At 39.4% G+C, this 22,589-nt stretch overlaps 2 protein-coding genes across 5 annotated transcripts; one reads left to right on the forward strand and one right to left on the reverse strand.

Annotated features, from left to right (window-relative positions):
- The first annotated feature begins 834 nt into the window (after positions 1–834).
- Positions 835–14,319, forward strand: LOC122071215 (THO complex subunit 7A-like). Of its 4 annotated transcripts, none has more exons than XM_042635531.1 (4): positions 837–990; positions 8,371–8,480; positions 10,782–11,402; positions 14,004–14,319. In XM_042635531.1, the coding sequence occupies exons 3-4, from the start codon at positions 10,809–10,811 to the stop codon at positions 14,133–14,135; spliced, it is 726 nt and encodes a 241-aa protein (XP_042491465.1). In that variant the 5' UTR covers positions 837–990; positions 8,371–8,480; positions 10,782–10,808; the 3' UTR covers positions 14,136–14,319. The 4 variants fall into 4 exon arrangements, with proteins under 4 accessions (XP_042491462.1, XP_042491465.1, XP_042491463.1 ...); XM_042635529.1 differs by lacking the exon at positions 8,371–8,480 and adding an exon at positions 2,916–3,227 and having other exon boundaries at positions 838–990; XM_042635530.1 differs by lacking the exon at positions 8,371–8,480 and adding an exon at positions 3,031–3,227 and having other exon boundaries at positions 838–990.
- A 5,958-nt stretch (positions 14,320–20,277) lies between these two features.
- LOC122071199 (amidophosphoribosyltransferase, chloroplastic-like) lies at positions 20,278–22,447 on the reverse strand. Its single transcript, XM_042635517.1, has one exon. It carries the CDS (start codon positions 22,311–22,313, stop codon positions 20,607–20,609), a length of 1,707 nt encoding a protein of 568 aa, XP_042491451.1. The 5' UTR covers positions 22,314–22,447; the 3' UTR covers positions 20,278–20,606.
- Positions 22,448–22,589: the final 142 nt, after the last annotated feature.

Raw genomic sequence — 22,589 nt, forward strand, 5'->3', positions numbered from 1 at the left:
AAAAAAAAAACCAAAACCGTGATAGTTGTTCTTATTCAATCAAACTCGTTGAATTAGACTCAAGAGTCAGATCAAGGATTTAGGGGATCGATATCGATCTGGATCGGATCAGTCTATTTTACTCTTATTTTTTTTTAGATATATATATATATACATATATATATTTATCATTTTACCTAGGGGTGTCAATTCTTAAATCGAACCAGTAAAACCGGTCGGACTGAACCGATAACAACACAGACCAAACCGAATCGAAGCCTTATTGGGTCGGTTTGGTTTGGAGTATTGCAACCCCAAAACCAAACCGAACCGCACAGGAAACCGGATGAACCCAAAACCAAACTGAAACCGGCTCAAAACCCAGACCGAAACCGAAACCGAAACCAAACCGGTAAGAAACCGAAACACTCCAAAATTCAGTAAAAAAATCAAAATTTGCATAGTTTTGTAAACATTTGTATGGAAAGTCGAATCCAAACTGGACCAAAACCAACCCGGTTACAAATCGATTTAAGAAACCGAAGACAAATCGAAACCAGACCGCACCGAAACCGAAACCAAACCGAAACCGGAATTTCCTTATTGGTTCGGTTTCGGTTTCAACTTTTCCACACCAAAACCGACTAAACCCGGACTGAAACCGAGCCAGACCCACCGATTGACACCCCTACATTTTACGATTTTTACCCCTAAAATGATAGGAAATACCGATCCAAATCAGTCAGGATCGGAGATCGATCTCAATTAATACCGATTCAATAGGATGAATACGAGACCGATAGGCTTTTTTTTTTATAAGGAAATACGAGACCGATAGTTGAAACCGTGTTCAGGATCGCTATCGTATACTTAAGTCTCATCTTATTTCCGATAAAACACCCCCAAAACCCAAAACCCAAAACCCTCTACTTTGGCCCTTCGTCTCTCTCGCTCTTCCCAGCTGCTCTGGTGTGGAATCGGATCGCAGGTGAAGTTTGACTCTACTCGCAGGTGAGTGTTCCTACTCTATCACTTTCTCTCTGTGTTTTTTTTTTCTTCCGCTTTCCACCCTCGCAAGGAACCCTAACAAGGATGAGACGCTACCTCCATCGCAGGTCTCTCTCTCTGCCCTGTTTTTCACTCTTGTTGCTTCTCCATCAATTTCTTCTTCTTCGAAGCAGAACCAACAAAACGCCCGCGCGCTGCTCCCTCTCTCTAATCTATACTGTGAAATCCTAGGGGGAAATCGTGATTGATCCTAAGATAATTTTGATACATGTAAGAAATAAACCCCCAGATAGCCAAAATCAAAGCAACCACCTTCACCCCATCATTTTTGTCGTGAAAAAATAACAGACCAAATATTGGAACAATTGGGCAAAAATACTGTACTAATGACATTGCTAAAGAGTTAAGACACCTCAAATATTAAACCCAGTGCATCAACTGTAAAAGTTTTCCATACCATAGCAGTCCAAACTAAGATCATCACATAAGTTAACCCTTCCAATTTGTTCCATCTCGCCCTTTAGACTCCACCATTCTCCACTACCGGAAAGGCCCACCAAGCAAACACATGTTGCAGTTATTGCTGGGGTATATTTGCATCTCCAATATCACAGAAAATTTATTCTTTTTCAGAACATCCTAAGGCGGGTAAGTGAAAGTAATAGGGAGAACAGGGCAGATGCACCTTAAAATCCAATCACATTTTGTACCTTTGTAACTCCTGTGGTTCCATTGGACTCAGTATGGAGAGCAAGGAATGAGGCAGAGATGGTGAGGAGCACTACTGAATTAACCAGAACAGGAGTGAACTTAAGGGAGTTGATGAAATAGGAGAATAGTGCATTAAAAGCCAATTGGGTTGCACAAACAAGAGAAGATGTGGAGACAGGGAGATATAACAACCCATATGCATAAATCAAGTTATCACCAGCACTGAATATACCTAAGAAGGTGTAAAGGAGTACGAGGGTGATGATAGAGGGTGACCTATTGTTGGAAGTATTGGTATGGTTTGGGATAGATGGTTTATAGTAGAAGTAGATTAGAAGGGAGAGGACAAATGGAAAGCCTGCAGTTACAACAATAGTTTGCATCCACTTGCTATTTCCACCTTTGTTATAATAGTCTCCCTAGAAAAGTTGCAATGGATTGAGAGAACAAAGAATGTGTAAAGTGCCATTAAGAACCACCACTTGTAGCCTCTTTTTGGTGTAGGAAGTCGGGGTTGGGTGATGACGGCTTCATCTTTGGCCAGGTTTGGTTCTTGCGCTTCTAAATCATTAAGAATTTGTAGTTTTGCACTTCTGCACTTCTGGTCCTAGACTTGCAGCCCATTTAATAACAATACCTACTCTTCTAGCTAGCCAGACTATACTGACTTAGTGATTTCTCAATCATGTTCAAACTAGCCTAACAATGTTTCATATTAATTTGTGTTAAGTTTGTCTCATATGGGGGTGTAGCCCCCCGCGGTATGGTTCGACCAGATCGATTGCAACCTGATAGGTCGACCCGCGACTTGGAGTATATAATGTACTGTTGTCTTGTTGAGAAAGTCATTGTATTATGGGGGGGTTTTCGAGCTAGGGTTTTAGGGCGAGTTTTCTCACCACTGCTTGGGTTTAATCTCTCTTCTGCATAGTGAAACATCTTTTTCTTCGCCCGAGGACGTAGCACATCACATTGGTGTGTGGATCTCATTAAATCTCTGTGTCGTGCGAATCTGTTGTCTCTTTATTTCGTATTTCTTGGTGTTTGATCTAACAATTTGGGTTAAGTGTGACCATAATGGCGTGTCTGTAATTATTGGTTTTAGTGCTAAGAATTGGTTTTGTATGTGTGTGTGCCAAACACTATTTTTCTGTTCTTTTCTTTTTCTAAAGAAACTTCTGGAACAGTTTTACCAAATACTGTTTCTTTTTCACCAGACTATTCTCATAGCATGGAATTGAAAAAGAACACACTTATGTGAAAAGAACATTCTCTAGGAGTAGATGTTTTATCAAACGGCACCTAAGAGGTTTCATTTATGTTCTTTCAAAGAGATTTTCATAGACAGAGACAGTCAGCCGTTCTTGCTCTCTGCCTCTCCCACAACTGAAGATGCCAAAGCCAAACCCTAAGACCTCAGGCCCTCAACTCGGCCCCTCAAGTCTGCAAAAATTGTTGGTCTCTAATATTGATTTCATCCCAAGCTTCTGAGTTCTAATCTTCAAACAAGTCTCAAGCTTCCTTCTCAGGTAAGGCGTCTTACGAGCTTTCTTTTGGAAATGCCCCTTTTTTTTAGATGAAAGCATTGCATTTGTAATGCAATATGTGATTTGTGTGGTTGTTTTGGGGGGGGATGGGATCAACTGTGTGTGGTCCCAAATTTATAAAAAGCGAAGGTCTAAAAGAAGTGGGTTCTTACTCTCTTTTGCATTAAAAATCATTGGGTTTTTGGCACTTTCGGTTTCTTTATGAGACTATATTGCAATTGTTTGAGTTTTGGCCTGTGAAAGTAATACCGAGGCGGACATGTTAGCTTAATCAGTCATGATTGTTATAGGAAGTGGGTTCACTCTCTTGTGCAATAAAATTTATTGGGTTTGTGGCAAATGAGGTCTCTTGATGATGTTGTTTGACAATTGTTTGAATGTGGCTTGAGAGAATATATTGATTCTCTTGCTTTCCTCCCCTTTAATCCTCTTAATCCCTCTAAAATGACTCTAATGTCCAAATATAGTGTGGGTTGTGGTTTTTTGTTCATCTCTACCACCTCTAACAACAACAACAACAACCTTAATCTTTTTTGAACTAAATGGGGTCGGCTATATGGATCCAGTAGAAGCAAATAGTAATAGAAGAAAAGGCAGTAGAAGGTAGTAAAGAAAAATGAAGAGGTAAAAGAAGCAAAATGAGTGGTAAAACAAAAGGTTAGAGCAGCATCTCGGGAATATACCCTTAAAAGGGGTTGGATACATGGGTCTTTATCCTCCAAACAACTCTATCTACAGTCATACTTGGGTCAAGGTTCAAGGTTCAAGGTGATGTAGATTTGCACCCATGGAGCTATCCATACCCATCTGGGTATCCAGCGTGGATCCATATTGAGTCCTTGGTCTAGTAGGATTTTAGAAATTTACTTTATTTAGGAAGATTGGCTTTTATTTGATTTTATTCACTTTATTTTAGCAAGTTGGGTTCACATATAATTTAGAGAGTCTTAGTAGTGTCGGTTTGCTTAGTTATGGTAGTTTCCTTATTTCAGTTGGTTTCTAATTATACCTTTTATTTTCCCTATATATTGGTTGTAACCGGCGGACAAAATTAGAGATTGAAAAAGATGAATTGAGTGTGAGTATTTGAGAGCCTGCGGGCGTGTGTGCGTGATTCTTTTCCCCTCCCCCTTCTTAGTGCGATTTTTCCCTTCCCCTGCAACTCTGAGACTCTATCTCAGGGAATTCTTCCCCACTCCTACCGGTTCTCCATCACAAGGTATTGGGTTTCGACCCTTGCGGAGACTGAAATTTCGGTCAAGACCTGGGAAATTTTGAGGAAACCAGGAATTTTTTTCCAATTTGGTGGAAACTTAGGTTTCGAACCCCAAACAGTGTTTTTTTTTCCTGATTTCTTGTGTACATCTTATTTTAGACATTTCTAACACATTCACATCATTAGTTTCATTAAAAAAAAAAAAAAAAAACGCATAAAGTTATACTTGTGTGGTGAACCAAAGGTTCGGTAATCATTATGCTGAGTTGTTGATTGAAATATGTTGTAGGTAAATGCATTTTCAAAAACAAAAAAAAAGCATTAACATGCAAAAAAAAAAATTCGGCCACCATGAATGTGTAGATTAGGTCCTCCTAAGTAATATATAAAAAATTTACATAATTCTACTCTATTTACAAGTATATTCTATAAAAAAAAAATGATTTTTGGGGAAGTGGGGACTTACCTTTTTGGTCCAAGCTGTCTTTCTTATGTAGATGAAGCAAGAACCACTCTTCAATTCAACTTTGTTAGGCAAAAAATGGAAATCTCCATTGTTTCCTCAAGTTTTCCACTCTTAGGAGAAAAAACTAAAAGGGAGGGTTGAATTCTGCTAATGAAAGCTTGGGTTTCTTTTCAAACCAACTTTTATAAGACCTGGAACTAGTTGGTTTGGTCGAAACATTGGAAATTTCGTCGAATTTGGTCGAAACATGGTCGAAACCTGTGACTTTTGAAAGTCATAGGACATCGTTTCGACCCCTGGGGATACGGTCGAAACGAGTTCTTGAACCATGACTTGGGTTGATTTTGCATGTCTTTTTCTTACCATTTCTCTTATAATCAGTTTAGGTCTGCCATTTCCTCTCTTAGCACCTTGTATTTGAATCTGATCACTTCTCCTTACTGGTGCATCCATTGGTCTCCGTTGGATATGTTCATACCACCTTAAATGGCTTTCGTGGAGCTTGTCCTGGATTGATGCGATCCCCAAATTGGATCTGATACAATCATTTCTTACTCTCTCCTTTTCTTACCACACATCCCCATCTCTACTACGCCGAACTTGTTTACATTTCTCTTTTTTAATTGTCTAGCATTCCGCCCCATAAGTCATAGCTGGTCTTATCATCGTCTTATAGAATTTTCCTAAAGTTTAATAGTCATGTGTTTATCACACAACACTCCCGTTGCACCTCTTCATTTCATCCAGCGTACTTTAATTCTATGAGAAACATCATCCTCTATATCCTCCTCATTGTTAATGGTTGACCCCAAATATCGAAAGCAATTACTTTGTGGCAGTTCTCGCTCCTCGAGTTTCATTGCTTCATCAACTGTCCTAATTTGGCTAAAGTTATATCTCATATATTTTGTCTTTGTTCTGCTTATCTTTAGACCTTTTGATTCCAAGCATGTTCTCCATAACTCCAGCTTAGTATTAATCCCTTTTACAGTCTCATCTATTAGAATAATATCGTTGGCGAATAACATGCACCAAGGGATCCCGTCTTGAATGTGTCTGGTTAGATCATCTATAATGAGTGCAAACAAATAAGAGCTTAGTGTTGATCCTTGATGCAACCTAATTGTAATTGGGAATTCACTACTTTGGCCCTCAGCAGTTTTGACACTTGTCACTACATCCGCATACACGTCCTTAATAATATCCACATAGGTACATAAACCCCCTATTCTTCTTCAGAACATGCCGTATGAACTCCCTAGGACTCTATCATAGGTTTTTTCGAGGCCTATAAAGACCATGTGAAGGTTCCTTTAGAAGGTAAATAGCATCTGTTGTAGATCACCCTGACATAAAACCAAATTGGCTCTCCGAGATATTATTTTATCTTCTTAAGCGGGCTTCAATGACCTTTTCTCAAAGCTTCATAGTATGACTTATAAGTTTTATACCTCTATAGTTATTGCAGTTATGGATATCACATTTATTCTTGTAATTTGGAACTACAATGCTTCTCCACTCATCAGGCATTTTCTTTAGGGTAATTTACAGTGCTACGCCTTAGAGAATGCTACTATTAGAGAGACACCACTTGCATAATAGCAAATTACGCTCGCACCCCCTTGTGTCAGTCTTTGTTAAGTGAGGATTTGAATTGACATTTTTACCCTTTTGTCTAAAACACTTAAAGTGAATCCCATTTGACTCTAACCCTTCACCTTCATCCTGATTGGCGCTGGTGCCTTCCAAGTAAAGAAATGCACCGCCTTTTGGAGCTTGAAGCCTGTTATCAAGCTCATCGGTGGTGTTTGGTCGGAGCCCAATCCCATCACCTCATCCCTCTCGACTCTAATATCATCAACGCCATTAGTGAGAACCCACCCAAGAAAGACTGGCCACGGACACAAAGAGCTATTTGAGATTCAGACCTATCCATCTTTGAGTCGATTCGATCATTTAGGAGTTTTTTCCTATGAAATTTACCAATTAGAAATCACATTCGAGCAAGAGTTGACTTCATGTTGAACTTAATTCAACACCAGTAACGTATATCCTGCAGTGATTTTTCTTTTCTTTTAAATTCGCAAATATAATTCTAATATAACTCTTTGTCTTAAAAGGGATGAGTTTCTTGAAAGGACTTGTTGATTCTCTTGGGGGTATCTTCTCTAGTTTGAGCACTACTGATGAACCAACATACCCAGCAACACCTATTGATACTGCCAAGAATCGCAATAGAACCATAGAAGGTGTGTCCGAGCCTTCAATTTCAAATGAAAGGATCGCTTATAAGCTAAGGGGTTACTTCGATTTGGCCAAGGAGGAGATTGCCAAGGCCATTCAAGGCAAAGAGTTCTACTCGAAGCCAATTCCACTAGAGTAGGGGTTGGTTCTTTGATTTGGGGAAGAAGAAGAAGAATGATAAGGGCATACTTGGTAGTTTACTTATTATGAGGGTATTTTGGTATTTAAAAAAAATAAAAATAATCCAATTGATGGCAGCATTTAAGGTATATTCCCTAACAGAGACTGACGATAGGGGGTGCGAACGTAATTTGGTATTATGCAGGGGGTGTCTCTCTAATAGTGGCATTCTCTCAGGGGTGGCACCGTAAATTTCCCTTTTCTTTATGCAAATAATTTTGGAAATTGTTTGGTTAGCCAAGATATCCCTCAATCTCCTAAGCTCTTTCACACTTCAATCGGGATCTCATCTGGTCCCGAATTTTTGCCGACTTTCATCGTTCGTAGTGCATTTTTAACTTTGGTCTCTCCAACCTACTGTAGATGACCAAGACTTATGTTGGCTTGATGATTGTCCACTTCCACTCCCAAAACCGCCCCATCAGTTAAGGTATCTCCATTAAGTAGGTTGCTGAATGATCACCCCTGCTCGCCAAAATTTTTTCATCATTTTGTATTAATACTCTCCCATCCTCGCTTTTAATGCATCTAACATGGTCTAAATCCATGCTCTTCCTTTCTCTTATTTTGGCTATCCGATAAATCTCTTTTTCTCCTTCATTTGTATGGTTTACATAAAGGTCATTGTGCTTCTTTGCTTTTTCTTTACCAACGATCTTCTAGGTTTCATTTCTGGCTGCATAATATCTCATGTATCTCATTTTATCCTCTATCTCTAGATCGGCCGAATTGTTGGTATCGGCTGATATTGAGACCTGGCCAATCTTGGATCATTTTTAATTAAAAGTAGGGATTAAGCCAACCAATCCAAGTCGATATGAATCGATCTAGATTGGTATTGGTCTCCGCCGATACTGATACCAATCCAATACAAACCGATCTGGAGTGATTTGATTTTGTGTCTTGCCTTGGGTTCCAAACTTAGGGTTAGTCTCCCCCTCCCTTTTCTGACAAATCAAAAAGCTATAATATGGAGACTTGAATCACCATCTTGATTAATATTTGTTGATGCCCAACAGTTTTGGTAGGGTTGAAGTTGAAGACTCGGTGAGAATTGGATTTAAACTTCAATCTCCAAACTGTAGGGACGACAACGCCTGATCTGTTTACTCCTGTTTCTGCTACTTGGGTACGTATATGCACCTGATTCACTCCATTGTTCAACTCCTGCTTCCTTTACTTATTTTCAACTGGTGAATATGATGAAGCTAATGTCATGTCCATAACTGGGTAACCCTTAAAAGGATTGGGGAAGTTCAATTTCTCTTCATCTATTGAAATAACCTATGAATGATTGAAGCTCTAACTAATAGGTCTTTTGGAAGATTTTCGAAATCTCTATAAGGTGGTGTTGCTTGTTGATAAACTTTGCAATGATCTTGGATTCTGATGCTACTAGTACTTGTGTATTACCCTACATAAGGCCACCAAATTGAATTTTTAAGATATTGATGGCCTTAACCTGAGATGCTTCTCCTTTTTTTCGAAATTGAAACTTTGAATATAACTAGCTCGACCTCTTTAGATTATTTAGTGACTTTATAAAACATTTCCCTTTTTTTTGGGAACAGGGGATCACTCAAGTATGTTATCCTTTCTTGGGGAAATGTTTACAAGCTTAAGAGCGTTATAATGTCGAAGAATTGCATTAAGATCCTTTTAATGTTGAAGAATTGCATTAAGATCGTTTTAATGTCAAAGAATTGCATACTGTCTTGTTATATGATCAAATTTTGACGAAATGTGTTGTAAAGTGGCCTATTCTCTGAATTTTTCCTTTTAGATGTTTGTCATATGTTCAGCCTACTTCCCATATCATTGGTTCCCCTACGATCCGTGCATTATTGGGTATTGAGCTTCTAGAGAATTTGTCACATGCTGGATAATATTCCTGAATTTTCTGAGGCTGGCAGCATCTTCACCACCCCAGCTTTCAAGTTCTAGAGAGTTAGAGAGGGCACTAGAAAAGAAGAGAATTCAGTCACCCCAAAAGAAAATAAAAGTTACTCTCTAAAATAAGTTATTATTATTTGGCGCCCAAGGTTGTGGCCCTTAAAATCATTCCTAACCATAGATGGGAAACACACTAGTATTTAGTAAGAATAGGAGCACCATGTTTTCTACAAGGAAGGTCTTTCTTGGATTAGCACCTAAGCTCTTGATAATATCTTGCATTGTTGATCGTCAAATTTTTTATCAACCCAACACTCAAAACTTTTCAATTTATCATTGCTGTTGCCCCCTCAAATCAGATGGATACTGTTGTAGGATTGACACAAATGTTGGACCAGTTCAGATGATTTGGTTGATTAGAAATGACAAATTATAAGCTATTATTAGAGCATAGTAAACCCGGGCGTGGTCATAAGTATCATGACCATGGAACACCATTGATGCTTGAGTGATAACACATTTAATTGTATCATCCTAACAGTTCATACGGTGTGCCATGCTTATGAGTTGTGACTAATGATTGACAAGATCATGTTGGTTAATTTTTTCAGTTTTGTTTAATCATACAGTGACCCCAAAGGTAGGTCAGCACTTCAAAAATAGATAAGAAGGTGAGGGGGAAAGGCATGGAGTTCTGCGTAGCAGTTATTAGAACCCCGGTCAACCAAGAAGTATCAAATGGGTCGTATTGGATGGTAGAGAATAATCAGATCTTATTGCACAAGCATCTTGGTACCCGTCTTTGGCACTTCTTTTGTTTTCCGTATTCTTCTCCTGCTTCTTTTTGTTGTTTTTCTCTTCTCCTCTTCTTTTCTTTCTCCCTCTCAGAATTACACTTTGAGATTTTCCATGATGACCCCATATCATGTCTTCTATGAAAGTTGTATCATTGCCAAGATCTACGATCTTCTTACCAGGGACATCATTCAAATTGCAGTACATGTGATGGATCCAGTAATATTATAATTTTAGCCATGTACATGTGATGGACTCAGATCTGACCCATTAAAACATATACAAACACAACCTTAACTGCGGTTGGCCCTGCAGAATACAAAATATAAACCCAACAACTACTTACTGGTCAGTCACACAACACAACCCTGTGTCACGCACTCCTTCAGTCTAGACTTTATAGTTGAGATTGAAAGAGATTAGAATTGGATAGCTCCTCTGCCTTTTTTTACTAGTGCAAAGCTTGGTTTTTGTAAAATAATTAAGGTGCTAGTATAATTCTAGGAGGCATTTAGTTACTGCCTTTGAGAATCTATTGACATGAAATATTCTGAATTCTAGTACTCAACCCTGTGGTTGTTTCAAATCCTTGAAAGAAAAAAAAAGGTGGAAACTTGCAGGTAGTTGCATTCTTCTTACATTTCCAATCATTTATTTTAGCTGAGACTCTGTTTCTTTCCCCTTAATGTTGATCTTCAGTTTAGGAAACTTGCAAACTTAATTTTACATCATTCTATTGCAGAGGAGGAATTAATACTTGACTGATCAGATGTTGATAAAAGGAAGGAAAGTCACCAGCAGAGGGGAAGAGATGACAGCACACTACGCTTTTAGTCCCCTTGAAGATGACACCATCATCAAACATAGGCTACTCACCCGTACAACAACCACAAGGGGGGAGCCCCCCTTGAAGAAACTTCAGAAGAAGTTTATCTCTTTTGCGCTTGAGGTTGATAAGGACTCGGATAACTATAGTGACTGTGAAAGGCTGTATAAAGCCTTTCTACAGGAAATGAATACCTTTGAACTTCCACTTCTCAAGAGTAAGGCTGTTATTGATGCAAACCTTAGGGAGAAGGAAAATTTCAATGAACTGCAAGAAGAGATACGACGACAGATTTTGCAGACACAAGCTGACATAGAAGATCTGAAAAAGCAGCTTGAAGAGAGTAAGATTGAAAGGCAACACAAAGAGGAGTGTGAAGCAATCAGAAGATTGATTGCTATGCAGCCCCCAAGATCAGAAACCCAGAAGATAATATCAGATCTAGAGAAAGAAATTGCATCACTGGAGGCTGAGAATACTGCTGGTTCGAGGACTTTGGAGCTTCGCAAGAAACAGTTTGCTCTTCTGTTACATGTGGTGAGTTATTCTATTTGTGAAAAAAAAAAAATATATATATATATATATAGGTAAAAGATTTGCACAATGCCAGCTGAAATTTGAAACTGCATGCGCCCACCCCTTTTTAAGACTAAGATTACTATAGCAAACCCCTTGTGAAATGTCTTATATACCCCCCCCCCCTTTATTTAAGTTTTTCCCCGGAAGACCCCCTCCAAGGCCTGAAATTGCACACAGGTAGTGGAGGGAACCCTCCCCCTATATGTGTATATAATATCTAAGTTAATACCAAGGATTAAAGTATCGGTTGGCCAAAATTAAGATATGTATTGGAGGGTATTGTATCATATCGAAGATACGTTAAAGATACACACATAAATAGATAGGAAACACTTTTTTTTTACACTTTTGCATAAAAAAAAAAGGTAAAAAGCTATATACAACATATTATGCATAAACACTTAGTGAAGAGTACTGTACTTGCTTTGTTATTGTTTATGGGTGTAATATGGATTCCCAACCTTGATTTCCACTTTAGTTAGAGAGAAAAATGATTAGCAACAACTTTGGAACAAAAACCTCTCTCAAAAGATAATGTTTGCTGAGAAATGACCCTTCTTGGCTATTGTATGACCATATCGTACCGTATAAGTCGATACATACTGATACTACCAATACTACCTGATGCGGTATTGACTAGATGATCTTCCCTGCAGTTCCTGGTGTTTTGGCCGACTTGCACAGAAGAGATGACAGGGGAGAGCCGGGCTGACCCGAAGGGGGACTCTCCGATGCCTAAGTCAGATCTTTCCACAGTAGATGCTCAAGAGAGCTTTTCCAATAAGAGAAGTGAGTGATTGATCCCTCTTGATGGAGGCTTACCTTGATATTTATAGGCTGCTGATGGAGAGAGAAGGAGGGGCATTTGTGGAGAGTCCAGTTTAGGTGTAGAGTCCTTGAGGGGAGTGGCTCTATGATTCTGGGAATATTCCAGGTTCCAGGGCATGTTCTGGGAATATTCCCCTTTGATATCGGAGGTACAAGTCGTAAGAGGGGTGGACGTCTCTGATGATGTGTAGTGGATAGTCTGGCCCCCGTGATCAGGGATCATGTCCCTTGAATGTAGGAGTGGATGCGTGCACGTTTTTGGGTGCCTTACTTGACTGTGCCGAGCCGAGGTGACAGGTAGCACGGCGTGATGGAAGGCCGAGGTGGCAGCACGATCTGACGGAGGGCCGAGGTGGAACACGGCCTGACGGAGGGCCGCGGTGGTAGCACGGCCTGACGGAGGGCCGAGGTGTAAGCACGGCCTGACGGAGGGCCAGGTGGAAGCACGGCCTGACGGAGGGCCAGGTGGAAGCACGGCCTGATGGAGGGCCGAGGTGGCAGCACGGATTGACGGAGGGCCGAGGTGGAAGCACGGACTGATGGAGGGCCGAGGTGGAAGCACGGCCTGACGGAGGGCCGAGGTGGTAGCACGGCCTGACGGAGGGCCGAGGTGGCAGCACGGCCTGACGGAGGGCCAGGTGGAAGCACGGCCTGACGGAGGGCCGAGGTGGCAGCACGCACTGATGGAGGGCCGAGGTGGTAGCATGGACTGATGGAGGGCCGAGGTGGAAGCACGTACTGATGGAGGGCTGAGGCGGCAGCACGGCTTGATGTAGGGCTGAGGTAGTGGGTCAGTTCTGTTCAGGTTTGCATACACCTTCAATCGTGCTGAGGAAGGGGACGTATTTTGCCTCATCACTACCGATACTACCAATACTACCAATACTTTATGGAAAATTAAATATAGTGGGGAAATTTATGTTTCTGTATGTATCGGTACTTATCGGTATATATTGTACGATACATATCGACATAAAAAAATTTTAAATTTTCATGTGCTGTATCAGTATTATCGTATCAATAACGACCTATACCGATACGTGTTAGCCGATGCGTACCGATACTTTAAACCTTGGTTGAGACTTCAAAAAAAAAAAAAAAAAAAAGAAAGAGTGCGGAGACATTGAGAGTTACTCTAATATGCATACATACATTTTGGTATCTCTGTGAGCGCAGGCATGTTTTGGTTTGCTGGGCATGGCAGTATATTCATGATCTTACAATTCATTTCTCGTATATGCCCCTATACATGTCTCATTTCTGTTAGTTGCATAACCTTTATAGAGGTGGTTTTAACCAGATTTCCTCCACAATTATACCCCTGCATATCTGTGAGTTTCTTTTCTAGCTTATGATAGGCAAGAATATAGGATCCTTCCACAGCTTTTACTTGCAAGGAGAAGAAGAAACCAATGAAATAGTTTTATTTACTTATTGAAACCTGTTATGTCAGAAAAGAATTCATCTAGATGACCTGAAGCAATTTGAGTATTGGGGGTACTTCGACGAGTTGAACTGTGTTTCTCTGAAACATGAATGCTTTTCTCTTTTGGTAGTCAATAACGCTTTGCTATCTGAAGATTGTTGTGTTAGAGCGAGCCTATATGTGCGGTCATACTTTTGTTGCCCTCATTCTTGTACATATCATCTGAGATGATCAAGGTTTACTTTCTCTTGCTTATATTTTATTTTGATTTGATTTTGTTTTTTTTTTTTTTGTTTTTCCTGCAGGTGGATGAATTGCAGAACACCATAGAGGAGGAGCAGAAAAGTTTGGCTGAGGAACTGAGGACTGCTATGGAAGAGCAGAAGATCAACTTGGAGGATGTTAGTGGTGGTTCGGAAGCCATGGCTGTAGATTAAAGTTACTGTCATTCCATAGAGTTATGTACATGCTCAAACTGATCTTGGTTAATGCAAACTGAGGATATTTTGCCCTTTTGTGCTTGGGGACTTGTGATATCTCCCAAACATAGTATTCAGACAGAACACTTGGATCATAAATTATTTATATAGGATTGTCAACATGAAAGCTATCTTTACCTTACCTAATTAGCATATCAATAGGACTGCTTGACTTCAGTTTCTGAATTTTGAGTTTCCTTACATTAAACAAGCTTGTTCGTTAACAAAGGAGCAACCATACTGCACCAAAAGTTCGTATCAGCCTAATGAGGATGGATCTCAAGCCAACAAATGAAGCGATGATCCACCTGTGGAGCAACTGAGGTTGAAACTAGAATTTTGAAGCAGCAATTGAACAGCTTGAGACGATGAATTCGGACCAGCCTTGAAATGAGCAAGAACTGATTAATTAGCTGCAACAGACTTGAGGGTCAAGAGATCTTAACAGTCCTTTAAATAAATCTGTTATGGAACCTTAGTTATTCATTGTCACACTTGTTGGAAGCCTTCTTTCTAGTCCTCAGTCTGGAAATATTCCTTTGACATTCTTTCAATCCCACTCCCATCCCTTGTTCTCTAACAACAAACTCAGCCTAATCCCAGCTTAATGGGGTCGAACTCGGCCTTATCCCAACTTAATGGGGGTCGGCTACATAGATCCATGAAAAAAAAGAAGAAGATGAGAGATGAGAGATGAGAGAGAAGAAAAGATAGATGAGAGAAGGCATATAACAGTAAGATGAAAGAAGCATAGCCAACAAGATAGGGGAATCTCAGCTAAATGGGGTTGGTTACATGGATTCTTGTTCTCTTCTAAGCTTAAAGCTTGCCCTCCAATTCTTTGAATTAAGTGTGATTTGTGTTGAACTAGACATTTTATTGTCAACCATGGTAGCAGTTAAATTAGCCAGCAGTGGACAGAAGCAAGGGAACTAATCGGAGATGGGCTCATCTATCATGGAAACCATGCATCTCAAAACTCTGAAAGGATGGTTTATAGATATTGGAGTCAAGCTCAGGGACCTCAAAGGGTGTATGATCCACATGGACCGGGTTATACTGGGGTTGGATGAGAACTATTCAACTTTTACCAAAAAATATGAAGAACACTAAACATCCCCGTGAGTGGGTGTGGCCCCAAAGAGATAAGAGGAGTTGAACTCAGAACTACATGCTTCCTAAGGCGAAGATCCCTTGCCAACTCGACTATCTCTTTGGGGGTTGTAGAATCAATTCATCCACTGGTATAAATATAATTCAAACAAAACATCATGGAAAAGCGTAAGAGTTCCTATGTGAACTGTTGTAGATGGGTCTTTATGAGAAGGAAAAAAAAAATTGAGATTGAAGAAGAAAAATATCAGAGAGAAGCCTCTGAGTAGCTCAGTTTTGAAAAAGAAAGAACAGTAATCGAATCCTGTAGCAGCAGCTAATATATCCCTGAAAAACTATGTGCAAAAAAGGATGATCTTGAGGCCATATTTGTAGGCTTGCTCATGATCTTCGTTTTGTAAGCTTGGAGGATACATTTGAAGTGTAAATGAAAAGGAAGTAGAAGAAAAAAAAGGCATACCCAGTGCACAAGGCACTTGCATGAGTGAGGTCTCAGGGGGCGAGAATCAAATGTAGGAAAAGATGTAGCAAAAATGGTGCGAGCTCTTGCAGCAACCAAATTACTGGTTAGAGAATCAAATGTGTACTTGCAGCTTTGTCTTAATTTCTAACAATCTTCTACTACCATCAACATCATTTGCAATTGATTCTACAGTTGATGGTCCCAGATTGATGAAAGCACTATCCTTCTGCGAACAGAAACCTCTTGCCATTCCTAATCCATGTTAACGATGAAGTTCTTGTTGATCAATCTATGATTCCATCATCTCTGTTGCCATGGTTTCATGAAGCTTAAGTATTTATGCTTCGTATCAGTCAACCGACTCTTATTTTCTCCATTTTTCCCTACTTTGTTTTGCATGGATCCTTGTAACTGATCCGACCCCCATTAAGTTGGGATAAAGCTTAGTCTGTTGTTGTCATTGTATGAATGAACTGAGAATTGGCTTTAAGAAAAATCCAAAGGCAAACAAGAATCATACTTCTTGTCTGCCTTAATCCATGCAATCTTTTATCATCACATCTGTCATTTTGGACCTGCATCTTGCTGCATCCAAGGTTTTTGATGCACAAGTCCTTGCCACCTTGAATGAACTTCTTTCAATTTATCATATATATGAGCTGCTCCTAAATACCTTTAATGTGTTCATTACCAGCACACTAATTTTATTTGCATGTTGTTTCTTCACACATATGGTTTGAGGAATCAAAATCAAATCGCTGATTCTAGTCGAATCAGAACGGCTGATATGTATTAGCTTTTGTTCAGGCCAATTCTAGCAGAATCGGAATCCATGGAGGCCAATTCTATTTCCAATTACGCCTACTTGAACCATTTTCTGTTCACATCACCCTCTGCTTATCTGCAGAGATGGGAGCTTTAAGTACCAAGCTGAGTATCTGAGTTGTGTGGATCAATGACAAGATTCCTCGCTACCAGTAACTGCTTAAAGTTCACTCACTCCCTTTTGCTGCTTCATTAATTGTTTGTAACTCAGCTCTGTGCTTCATGCCTTAAGAAATCAATGAAGAAGCTATGTGGCAAACATTCAGGCACCGTTTGATAACATTTTTATTGTTTCTACATCTAAAAACAGAAAAAACAGATTTTCACGTTTTCGGAAACAAAAACGAATTTTTTGATGTTTGATAAACCTATTTCTCGAAACATTTTTTGTAGACATAATGCCACTGCAGACATAATGCCACTAAAAAAACCCAATAGTTTCATCGGATGCTCAGAAGGGAGAGAGCTTGCGGTTGCCTCTTTTTATGTTTAAATAATTGAGAGATTTATCGGACACAACGACCTTTTTTTTCTCTAAAATTTATTTCTAGAAACGACGAAACAAGTCGGACTTGTTTCGTCAAAGTCGTTTCTAGAATTGTAAATAGGCATAAATTTTGATTTATGCTTTCCAGAACCGGGTGAAACGGAACAACTTTATCAAAAACTTTTTAGGCTGTTTCTCCGTTTTTGGGAACAAGAAAACATAAAAACAGCAGAAACGGAACGTTGTCAAGCGATGCTTTAACCTTAGATTTTTGTACTCAAAACACATATGCTTAGGGAGGATCTTTTCAAGTGTTTGTATCATCACAGGACATCAACAAATAGAATGCATGACATGGGAACAGAATTACACACTGAATGTCTTGTAAAATTGTATATTATATCATGTTGGTTCTATTTCATTTCCCATGATGAATGTTCTTTTTAGTTTAACTCAACAAGAATAGGTAAAAGGTATATTTATTGTGGAAACTCACTTTACCATAGAATCATAGAATCATAGAACCATGAAGTATCTAGGTGACAAGCAAAGGAAATGATAGTTCAATTTTGTACATAGTCAGGAAAATCTAAAGAAATGGTTAGACATGAACCTGAGGCTACCTAATCAGTAGATTTTAGGCTTCTAGCTTTGGACAAGGAAGCAAACCAAATTGGGGAGAACCATTAGCTAAATGACCACATCTCCAAATTATAATTTTACATTATGGTGGAAAAAGGAATTCAGGATTGTAACATAGATCACATAAGAACGTAAAGTGAATGACTTAACCATACCACAACAGCTAAAGGGATTGCAAGCTCTAAGAAATTAAGGACAGTATCCAGTGATTCCTTTGAAACAGTAGTCCAAGTGGTCCGGTGGGAGAAAATTTGAAATGCCAACAATAGTATGTTGATCTAGAGATGAAATTCAATAATGCAGCTCCCATATTACTAATGCCAGATTCAAACATCAAGATAACAAACGGAAATATAAAATAGAGCTGTAGTTCCATGTTTTATCATTCATTGGAAAGACAATATTTTTGTGCTTATAGGAATCAAGCATGACTTTAAAGAACAAACATGGCCCTTTGTTTATGTATATGAGGCATGTGATACTGTTTTCCCCTTCATGGGACTAACCATATAAGATATCAAATGCACTTCCCATCCTCAGGTGAGAAGACTGACAATCTTCCAGTGGTTACAATCAATAAGAAGCTGGAATGGATTTAAGACATATTTCCACAGTTAAATATATACTAGTTGACACAGAATGTTCATCAAACTAAATTAAATTGGAACTTAGCCACCAGATATGTGATTGATTTGTGATGCTCACTTTGTTGCTTTTTACTGTTCACAAATCCACAATGTATAGTTCTTTACTTCTTGACTTTCTTTTTACAAGTTCAGATGAAGTATCTGACTCCAACTTCAAGGAGTTCTCTGCATGGAAATATTACCTAACCTAAGGAAGAGAGTCACACACCACCACTTTGGAGTCTATAGAATCCAAACAACTTTTAAGTTTCTATTAGAAAATTGTCTGAATCTTCAATGCTGAGAGCTCATGAAAACAAACATGCAGTAATGTCCATTAAACCATTTCAGTTACAGAACCGAGCACCAAGGAAAAACGGAGAAGAGAGACTGATAAACTCATCCACCAGGAAAAAACACCATAATGCTTTACCCACAGGATGAAAAAGCACAAAGAACCACACATAAGCCTGATAATTTGATTCATGGAAGTTTAACAAGAGCACCACAACCACAAACCCAGTAAGAGCATAAACCTTTGTTCGAAAGAACAGTAGGAGGAAGGAAAATACAAACAAGCTAAACCCAGTCAGTTAATGGAAGCACCACAGAGAGCTAACTCTCCAAGAAATGCCACTTGAGGCTGCCAGAAGTGTTGAATGACCTGAAAATCCCACCCCTGATGGCAGGAACCAAGCCTTAGGTCAGCTATTTGAGATTTGGAACTGCCCTTGTCCCTCACAAAATAGTAAACCATGCAACTTCTGGAACATCAAGGAGAGACATATGACTCATTACTATCAACCTCATTTGAGACAAAAATCCCACCCTCTTCCTATCAACAACTTCATCTCAATCCTCTCCATCCTACAAGTGATGAAGGCATCCTCCAGCTTTCTTCCCTCATCCATGGTATGGTATTATCTAATGTCAAAACTTACATTTATTTCATCATTTTGTTTTCCATATTACATGGCCAATTAGCTGAATTAATAAGTCTAAAGAGAAGAAAAATGCAACTGAAAAGTGTCCTGAAACCCTTGTTAGATCATAACTAAATGATGGTACACACCACGAATGGAATAGGCCTGAATCCACCCACAATAGAAGACAGAAAAAAAACCTGTAATAAGGAGTTGCTTTCAATTTAATTTTCCTTAGTTTGGTTGGATGTAAAATGATAAAAAGATATTTCAAAATTTCTAACAAGGAAAGACCAAATAGCATGACAGGAAATAACTACACTTTATCTTGAAAATATTTGAAAGGTCAGTAAAATTTCTCCTTTGTGATATTTTTTTTACCAAAAACAAGTAATATGTTTTTTCATTAGTTACAAACAAATTGTTGGTAACGATTGAAAAAGTTTCTATTCTATTTTTTGTTTTAATTTACATTATAACATTTTAAACCCAACCATAGAGATCCTAAATGAACGTTAAAGTAGAAGTCTATTGTTAAGAGATTAGTACCCCATGCTACCGAAATCTCTTGAAAGAGAGAACATTTTAATTTTTAAAGTAAACTCAACAATTTGCATAAAACAATAAGGAAATAGAAAGAGCACAAAATTTAGAAACTTTTACCCCTATAAAAAAATACAAAACTCTAAGAATATAATGAAATTTCAAATTATGCATTCTGCTCATACTCGACACCTGAATTACATGGCTCTCAGATTCCATGTTCTGTTTTTATTTTGCACTTACGTAGCATGATACTCAACATTGAGAACACAAGCAAGCTTCAATATGTATACACCAAAAAAAAAACAAAAAAACAAAAAAACAAAAAAACAAAAACACAAAAACAAAAACAAAAATAAAAACAGAACAGATCTCCAGACTTTTCAGATTATTAGAACCATATCATTCACTTTATTTTTATAATCATGGACAGGGACTGAACTCATAAATTGTGATATAGAATCTATAGATCATCAAATTGAACCAAAAATTTGCAATGTTATCTTATGGTCTGAATAGAGTTATCTGCCAATAAATGTTACAATAAGGTTATACCTGATTGGATCTGTGCTAGTAGCAGTTAGAATTCAAATCTTCTAAAGAGAAAACAAATATGATCCATTTAGACTTTGAAATACCTGTTCTCACTGACTAGCAAATAAACATATAAAGATATTCCCCAAATTGGTTTCCCAATCCAAGACAAAAGCATCCTAAGATTAAATTAGAGGTCTGCAAGCAAAATCTTGTCAGGAGAATGACCAACGACCACTACTTGGTCCATTAACCTTCCCCACAATCGGAATTTTAGTTGGCTTTAATCCAACCTCCATCTATCAATTCTAAACTGCCATTCAAACCATCATCCACAAAGTCACCCAGCCTTTTCACCTTGACTTCATTAGGAGGAACAGGGTACTCCCCAGAGAAGCAAGCATAACAAAAATTTGGAGAATCATGGCTAAGCAACTTTTTCAAGCTATTGAGAGGTAAGAACGCCAGCGAATCAGACCCAATGAACTCCCTGATCTGTTCTACACTCATTCTATTAGAAATCAACTCCTCAGAGCTGGGTGTGTCCACACCATAATAGCAAGAGCCAATAATTGGTGGGCTTGCAATTCTCATGTGAACTTCCTTGGCCCCTGCTTCCTTGATCAACCTAACAATCTTGGAAGATGTAGTCCCCCTCACAATTGAATCATCCACAACCACAACCCTCTTCCCTTCTAGTACCGCCCGAACTGGTGCAAGCTTAAGCTTCACTCCAAAGTCTCTAATCTTCTGTGAAGGCTCAATGAACGTTCTCCCCACATAGTGTGACCTTATCAGTCCTTGCTGGAAAGGAACCCCTGCCTTCTCTGCATACCCAAGAGCCGCAACCACACCGGAGTCCGGCACAGCTATCACAACATCACAGTCCACAGGTGCTTCGGTGGCTAGTATCTCCCCAAAAGCATGACGAGATTCATATACTGATCGACCAAAGACCACAGAATTGGGTAGAGAGAAGTAGATATGCTCGAAGATACAAGCCTTCTGATCCTTATGAGGCATCAAACAGAGTGATTTAACCCCACTTTTGTCGACCACCAACACTTCTCCGGGATTAACCTCCCGCTCATAGGTTGCTTCTATGAGGTCAAGCGCACAGGTCTCAGAAGCAAACACAACAGCACCATTGCTTCTCCTTCCCATCACCAGAGGGCGAAACCCATATGGGTCACGCACTGCAACCAGCTTGTCTTCTGTGAGGAATACCATCGAATACGCTCCTTTGAGCACCTCGCAGGCCTCGACGATTCGAAGAAAGAAAGGACGAGTTTTTGATGTCGCAATCAAGTGGAGAACAACCTCTGTATCGGAACTAGTATTGAAGATGGAGCCATTATCTTCCAGGCTCGCTCTGAGAGAGCGATAATTCACCAAATTTCCATTGTGGGCAACCCCAACAGAGCCAAAACGGTAACCAGCGACGAAGGGTTGAACGTTCTTGAGCATGGAAGCGCCAGCGGTGGAGTACCGAACATGTCCAATTGCAGATTCGCCCGGAAGCTGATCCAGCTTAGACTCGTTGAAGACCTCAGATACAAGGCCTACACCGGTGATGGATTGAAGCAAACCATCATTGACAGTGACGATTCCAGCGCCCTCTTGGCCACGATGTTGGAGGGCGTGGAGAGCTAGATAGCAGAGCCTGGAGGCTTCAGGATCACCGTAGATACCCACAACGCCGCATTCTTCTCGGGGCTTATCGTCATCATCAGAACGAAGGAAAGGCTCATCTGGGTTTTGTTGAGAAGAGATTAAATCTGAGATTGGGTTCTTGGAAGAGAGCTTAAAAAGAGGTTTCTGGGTATGCGAGAGATATTGAGAACATGACGTTTTGGGAGAAAACAAGGGGTTTTGGAGGGTTTTCGGAGAGAAAGAAAGGTGTTGTTGAGACGGGAATGAAGGGACAAGATGGGTCTTCTCTACAGATGACGAGAACGAAGAAAGATGGGTTGAGGCCATGGAATTTTAACGAGCAGCGGACAAAAACGAAGAAGAAGAAGAAGAAGAAGAAGAAGAAGAAAGGCCCTCCTAGGTCAGTCAGGTGGTCAGTGAAGCAAAGAGGGATTTTTGGGGATTTTGTAGACGAAAACATTTGACCATGGAAGGCAAAAAACGGAAAGTTTAGAAGTTAGGTTAAAAGGAAATCTCCAAAAGCAAAAAAAGAAAAAAAAAATTTGGAATATTGGATGGAAACGTATGAGCGTGCTGCCCAACACCTGTCTTTTTGTTTTCATA

The sequence above is a fragment of the Macadamia integrifolia genome, unplaced genomic scaffold (assembly GCF_013358625.1).
Source record: "Macadamia integrifolia cultivar HAES 741 unplaced genomic scaffold, SCU_Mint_v3 scaffold_197A, whole genome shotgun sequence".
In the NCBI taxonomy this organism is placed as follows: Eukaryota; Viridiplantae; Streptophyta; class Magnoliopsida; order Proteales; family Proteaceae; genus Macadamia; species Macadamia integrifolia.